The sequence below is a fragment of the Mesitornis unicolor genome, unplaced genomic scaffold (assembly GCF_000695765.1).
Source record: "Mesitornis unicolor isolate BGI_N332 unplaced genomic scaffold, ASM69576v1 scaffold38213, whole genome shotgun sequence".
Taxonomy (NCBI): Eukaryota; Metazoa; Chordata; class Aves; order Mesitornithiformes; family Mesitornithidae; genus Mesitornis; species Mesitornis unicolor.
The window spans coordinates 32,732-40,416 of NW_010177643.1; the positions used below are offsets into that span (position 1 = coordinate 32,732).

Below are 7,685 nucleotides of genomic sequence, written 5' to 3' on the forward strand. Positions count from 1 at the left end.
TCTCTGTCCTTCTTTGCATTAAATGCCAGAAGAGGGAGCATTGAGAGCAGAAGAGGTACAGTCTTTCTGCTGTCATATTTTTTTTTGCCATTAGTACTGATGCTGCTTGGAGAGTGCAGTGCGCTCTCTGCATTGAGATTTGCTTAAAGGACCAACAGAGAACAGCCCCAGTCCTGCAGGTTTTCGGTTGTGAGCTGGAGTATTCTCAGTACAGGATGATTCTTAGAAGTTGTTAACTAAAGCTGAAAGGCTTTCAAGAAATTGCTGCTGCGCATGTGAAAATTGCATTTTGGAAAGAGGATTTTCATACTTTTTGGGCAAAATAGGGCACATTTTCAGAAATAAGTATGCTCTGAGTAATTACACTATCAAACTTCCACTCCAAAGTTAGAAATACTTGTCTTTAGTAAGTGGCAACCTGTTTTTAACAGTGATACCGTAATACATTTTCTTAATCCTCCTTGTAGATAGTGATCAACTCTTTCATCAAAACTTTGAAAGAATCAGTCTGATGCAGAAATAGAGAATTTCCTTCTAGCATGCTGGCAAAATTACAAAGAAATTAACAACAGTTTGACATGTGAATCATATGGCATCAATAATTTCATAGGATGCTATCAGCTCTGCCTGTTCTAATCCTCCTTCTAATATTATGTGAAGGGACACAGCCTTTTTGTGGTCTGCAGGAGATAAAGGAAGTCCTTTCTTTCTGTTACACACCTTCTCAATGGACTGTCAGTATCCCTTCCATGACTGTTATAATGTGTTTGGTGTAGTATTTTGTACTTTGAATCATACGTTGAAAGATAAATTTAAGTTACGACTATCATAACATTTTAAAGTAACAGTACTAGATATTGTTACTCTTCTAAATACAGTTTTTAAATTCATATTTTTTGTTCTATTAAAATAATGTCATCAAACAGAAACCAGGTTCCAGAAAAATGTATTTATCTGGGTATGGTGTAGAACTTGCAATAAAGAGCACAGAATATAAAGCAGTAGATGACACACAGGTTAAAGGTATGTTGTTCTTTTTTAATCTGATTTTATTAGAGATACTCCTGAAATATTTTATAATCCTCATTTATAAAGTCAGCAATATTTTGGAGATGAAGGTTATAGTTAATTTCTTTTTATGGAAAAAAGTCTCAGACTAAGATACCAAATTGTATGTGTGCATTTGTAAACAGCTGTGCTTAGGGTGATCGTCATTATTTAACTTATAATTGTTTTCTGTGGCTCTTCAAAATGTAACCCATTCTTCCTTTCAATAAGTATAAGATTGTTTAACCTTTGTTCTTCAATTACTTTGTTTGTTCTCATCTCTAATATGCTAATTACTACATTATCTACACATTAGTGTTTCAGGGTTGGGTTTTTTTCTGAATGTATGTGGAAATACTTTCACAATCTTCTGAAGGGTGTGCTCTGTCGTAGTAACATACACTGGTAACAAGTTCTATGTGTTGAAATGAGATATTTATCACAGAAAGTAGTAGCTACAGCATTCTGACACAGAGAAATTACTTTGTGTGGGTATTTACAAGATAGAAAGAAAGTTCATTAACTCTCTTTTGGTAAGACTAAGGTTGTATAGTCTTTAAGCCACTTCAAAAATAGTTTAATTTTTTTGGAGGGGTGAAAGGAACTGATGTCTGACTTAGGTCAAGTGCTAGCTGGAGATTCAAGCACTTCAGAGTCATCATGGCTTTCAAGCATAGATCTGGTAGTAGTTTGGTGTAAGGGTTATACCTTACCACTTAATCAAACTAAGAAATGGCTATTTTGGGAAGTGAACTATTGAACCATATAAATTTCTTTTATATAAAAATGTAACCATTGGGTAAATTATATTTAAAAATGAATTTGAATGTTTCTAAAATACATAAAGTGATTCATTCTGATGCCAAAATATGAATGCATAAATATAAATCTAATTGAAATTACTCTGAGAATGACAACTTACTGATTGTATGTTTCTGTTAACCACTTAATGATTCATAAGAACATAATACATGACTAATGTTCTTGGTTTATATTTTCTACATATGCTATGTATTCAGGAGCAAATGACACAAAAGAAGAGGGCGATGATGATGATGATGAGGAAAGTGATGTCCAAGGATTTCTATTTGGCAAATTAAAGTGAGTTGATACTGGTTATAATTAAACCTGGAACCTGAACCACAAATAAAAGCTTTTTAATAGAAGTAAGATTTATGTTGGAAATAATTTTATTTGCCACTGGTAAAAATTCTCATTAATTTTTTTGCATATGTCTTGTGAATTTAGAGATGCAACAGTTATTTATTCTTTTCCTTTCAATTTATTGCTTTTAGTTTTCTGATTTTCTCAGAATGTATACAGTAAACTGTTCTTAAAGTAAAAAAATTCCCTCTGGGCAACAGTCACAAACTTAGATACAAACATGAAAACACAGTGTTCTACAATAAATTGTTGCTGCTACTTCTGTTTTCAGGTAATTAAAATCAAATTGTTCATTTCCAGAGTGCAAGTAGTAGCACAACAAATACAAACCCATGTGTTGTAGCTACATGAGGTGTTTTTAAGACACTTAGTCATTAATTTCTTAGAGTTAGGGAGTGATATTTCCTGGAAGATACGCTTATTGTAGATGTCTTCTTATTTTGGAGTTTGTGACTTTGTGTTCTGTTCTGCCAGGAACTCTTTTATCTCCAAGTTACAGACTGTTAGTCCATACGTTTGATTAAATTGGGTGCTACCCTACTGAGGGCTATGGGCTGCTTGTAGAATCATAGAATCACAGAATGGTTTAGGTTGGAAGGGAACTTAAAGCTCATTCAGCCCACCCCCCTGCCATGGGCAGGGGCACCTCCCACCAGACCAGATTGCTCAAAGCCCCATCCAACCTGGCCTTGAACACTTCCAGGGAGGAGGCATCTGCATCTTCCCTGGGCAACCTGTGCCAATGCTTCTGGTCCTCTGTTGATGGATTAATTTTGAGCTTGCAGTCATCAGAAGTGTTTCCCTTTTCCTTTAAGGGATACATAATAATAGATCTTGGTTTTTCCTTTGAGAAGGAACTCAAGAGTGTGGGTCTCCTCTAGAGTAATTCTCTTTCTTACTTAAAGAAAAAAGTAAACTTTTTTTATAGATACTCTCACTAAGCTGTAAACCTTCTCAGAGTTCAGAGCTACTAATGCTTGTCTAAATTCTTGAAAGCCTATTCCCTTTCTGTCTTTTAAAAAAAGCACGTTGCCATAGAAAAGCACCCAGATCTGTAGGCTTCCTTATTGGTTCACGTATCTGTAGACACTGTCCACAGTGGGTAATATTAAATGCTCATGTCATATCTTTATCTGAGCTTTTTTCTTCTTAGATTTTTCCAGGCTTAGCTATATGTAGGTTCTTGATGTTGCACTGTGTCCGATTTGCAAAGCTGTCAGATAATTACTCAGACTTCTTGACAGTTTTACTAGACTCATATTTATTTGTCTGTTTTTCAGACTGGAGATGAAAGAGATGTTTCAGTAATCTCTAAATTGTCCCTCAGTTACAGCCATGCCAAAGGTTATATTTTTCTCAACTGTGAAATAGTTACGGATGTAAGCAGAAGACATAAAATCATAGAAATATATCTATTTGATAATGCAGTTCAACATAATTCAGTCCCACATCATGATACATATCCAGAGAAGGGTAGCTTTTTTTTCAGTTGGCTTTATACGTGTTTGATTTTGTGCCCACATTGACCACAGCGTAAGTCAACAAGAGAAATGAAGGACCAAGCATCAATACTAGGTCTTATTTGTCAGTTGTCTTTAATTCACAAAACTGAAGATCTGAATGGAGGAAAAAAATCATCAGGATAAATTTGCAAAGTGAAAACTAATTAGAGAGCTCAAAACTAGTTAAGAGTTTGATTCTTTATAGAAGGATTTCTAAGAGTATGAACTATGTTTGTCATTCTTAGGTCTGTGTTACAATTAAGAAAAGGAATTTTCTGTCTTTGCTTCCATTTTCAGCTGTGTATGCTTTAGAAATTGTTTTGAGGAGGTTGTATAACACTCGAGGATGTCTTGTAGCAGGCTGCCGTCTTTGCCTTCAAAATGTCTTTGCCCAATTTGGTTTTCAAAAATAATATCCAACCTTTTGGGCAGCATGCTCTTCAGATCTAACTAGTGATTTATGTATGCTTAGTAGCTTGATTTTATCAATTTATAAAAGATGTTCTCAATATTGGCTTTCCTATGTCTTTTGTAGATAATCCAGCAACCTATGTACAGCTACAGTTCATCTATAGTACAGTTAGTGTTCAGTTAGGTATACATTATGCTATAGTGAGCTAACTATACAGTTATCTGTATTGTGTGTTAATACTATTTAGTCTTCAAGTTCATTTATTCCATCAAAATTTGTGACAGCATTTAAGACAGATCACTACAAAAAAACTGACCTCCTTGCAATTAACAGGTTTTTAGTTCTCAGAAATCACCTATTCTCACCCCAAATCCTCATTTATTTTTTAAGAATGAACTAATATTTTAATTCTTGCTTGTTACTCTAAAGATACAGTATTAGCTGTAGGCAATACTGTGGATTAAAGCAGACCTTGATGGATGTCATTGATTTTGCCTTTTTGTTAAAAAAATATTTTATTATAGGCAGATGCATCCTCATCTGAAAAATAATCTGGAAGAGTTTAAAAAACATCTAATTGAAACTACTAACAACATGGAACCACTGAAAGTTTGGGAGTTACAGGGTATGTATTCCTTTTTTCTGAATTAGCACAGTATTTCATTTAAGTTTTCCTTTGTTATGTTGTTGTATTAACATTATGATAAATGTTTATTTCAAAAAGAGACACATGGTTTCATAAAAAGGCAGTATTATATCAAGTATTTTAAAAAATGTAGTGGTATCTTGTCCTAGTATTACCTACCAGAAATTAAAGGAGCATTTTAGAAGATGGAGAATCATAACCAACTTTACTGATTTTAAAGCTAGAAGTTACATTGCCCAGTTTTTTGTTTGATGTCATATCTCAAATGTTAAATTTAGTTTCAGATATTTTATTAAGAGGTCAGGGAAAAATATCATGTCAAAAGCATGACTGTTGAGTCAGGATGAAAGACATTTGTTTAAATTATAAATTCTAACCTGTATCAGTCTACTGGATTCCACTTTGATACATTTTAATATTACATCAAATGGAAGAACATGGTTTTAAAAGTTTTCTCATGGAAAAGGAGAACTCATCTGTAGAAGCTGATTTATAAACAGCTTCTGTGCTGATGACCTGCAAGACATTCTGTAGCTTGACTGAAACTATAAATCATCCTAAAACAGGTCCCCAAAATGTCATGACACTTAAATTTAGGCAGCTAAAGCTTACCTGTTAAATTCTTCATTTTTTAGAGGACAACCAGATCAAAACTGATTTGCCTTTATACTACAGTAATGAAGGAGCAATCATCTGAACTTCAGTTTCTCTTTGGGACCCTGGCTATTATGGAACTTGCTAGTGGTATCCAGTCTGAAGCTGGCTATCTGAGATAATTGTAATTCCCTGCAGACTTTTATCAGTTAACTCCCCTTCAGCTGCAGGATTTATCTTTGGTCCATAGTTCTAAAAAGCAAAACGTTTTATTTCAGTTCTCCCAAGAAATCTACCCATGCAAATAAAAAGAAAATTATCTTTTTGTCTAGTTAATTTTCTTACATGATTGAATAACATTCTGCTGATGCTCAAGCAGAAACAGTTGTGAAGCTTTGGTTCCTTCAGTGCTTACCTTCAAAAGCTCAGTATAAGGTCTCTGTTTAGTGGTGGTCTTTTCTGCTGTGTCATGGCTATATGGATAAAGATGAAATTTGTGCTGCTCTCCTAACAACTGTTTCATACAGTGTAGAAAGTAAAGTGTTGGGATGCTGTTTGTTCAGTGCAAGGAAGACTGGTACTGGTTTGTGATAAGTAGTCAGGGCCTTTTTGGCCCCCTCTTTGTATAATGCAGTTGTTTTGTTATTCTTACTCCTGACCATGACTGGGTGTTTTTTTCTAAATGACTAATTACAGTGGCTGAGTTAATGGCCCAGCTACTCTCTGATATCCTTTAATTAGCTTCCAACAAAAATTTAACTAAATTTAACCAAAATTCCTCCAGCTATAGGGCATACTTCCATTTATAAATGACCCTAAACACCTTTCAGGAGTTCTCTTTCAAGAGCCTTTATGTTTTAGGTAAGTAATTAGGTTTACTATTCATAGTGAAAAATTATGCAGAGAATACCAATGTGGTGTTCCCTTTAATAACTCATCCTTTTATCTGTGTGAAATGCGTTTTGATCTCTAGTGCTTCATTATCTTTCAAAGCGTACTTTGAGATCTGCTTTAAGCTCAGGATTGCCTGTTCCCTCAGGTGCCGTACACTGCTCTCTCAGCTGTGTTAGGGATATCAAGGGGAAGATCTATGACAGTACCTGACCAGAGATAACCACGAAAGTAAAAAGACATGTCAGTTTGCCTCAGTGGGATTTCAGTATTCACACTCTATCTGTTCAGTGTAAAATGGAAATGGTTAACAGTTTATGAAGTATTTTAAGTGTATGACCGAAGTGCACAGCAGGTAAGGCGTTACTATCTGTGGTATTGCTTCACCTGGCCACAGCTTACGTGGCTGTTAAAGAGATCTGAAACATTCTTTTGGAAGACACTGATCTCCTTTGTACTTTTTGTTAAAAGTACTAAGAAGTATCGAGTTACCATGCCTCCTCTCACTCATCTCTTTTTCCAGCCAAGCTGTACCTTACTGGGTTAAATTAGGAATGTTCTTCAGCCTTTTTAATTTTTTTTTAATTCCTAATTGCTTCAAAAAGATGGTGTAAAGTTCTACAAGGCAGCATCCTCTATGATTTTCTGCCCAGTGCTTTTTACTATATGTGGCACCTGCTTTCCTCAAACTGAATCACCCAAGGCCTTAAGTTTCTTCTCCACTGTCTTAACTAGTAGATTATGAGCATCATTGCCCTGAGGTAGGTAGTCAAACTGTATCCAAAGTACATGGAAGCACCTAATATTTTATTGCTATACCCCATTGGTACTAAAACTGGATTTTCCCCAGTTTCATGTACCAGGATGTGTCATACCCATGTTAGGCACCTAGAGAAGGCTAACTGAATTCCCATGTTGTTTTTCCAGTGGATAGGCCAATGAATTATAAACTGTCCTGATATATGCAAAGTTACTTCATTCTGAGAAAAAGCATAGAGAGAAAAATGAGATGCCTTTAAAAATTGAGCCAGACACTTAAGAGAACTGAAAATTGTCAGTGGATTGGCCTTTCATGAGTCTGCACTTTCTCATCCTGTAAAATTGCTGCAAAAATTGCTGCTCTTGAAAATTGTACACCTCACATACTCAATACAGCCTTCTACATTTAATGTATCTGTTCTCAGAAAATCTTGTGAAGTCCTGGGACTGGAAAGATCTTATTCTTTACTGCAGTTGAGAGTGTCTATGGGTTGGTGCATATCTAGGTTTAAGCATGATAGCCTTGTGATACTGACATAATACCACATGACGAATTGTCAGATTTTTTCAGTGTGTTTTTGTACACTTAGAAATCACGTGTACAATATGTATGCTCAAGACAACTGCGCAGAATTGTGTAGTTGTGGTCAATGGGGTGGAGTCTAGTTGG

At 35.2% G+C, this 7,685-nt stretch overlaps 1 protein-coding gene across 1 annotated transcript in view; it reads left to right on the forward strand.

The window, feature by feature from the left end:
- LOC104538819 (UDP-glucose:glycoprotein glucosyltransferase 2-like) overlaps positions 1–4,750 on the forward strand; it is a gene marked incomplete at its 3' end in the record, with an annotated part of 21,663 nt that extends 16,913 nt beyond the window's left edge. The window contains exons 6-8 of the mRNA XM_010182158.1: positions 927–1,023; positions 2,070–2,148; positions 4,650–4,750. Of these exons, the coding sequence (XP_010180460.1) occupies positions 927–1,023; positions 2,070–2,148; positions 4,650–4,750 (277 nt within the window). The remainder of the gene's footprint in view (positions 1–926; positions 1,024–2,069; positions 2,149–4,649) is intronic.
- Positions 4,751–7,685: the final 2,935 nt, after the last annotated feature.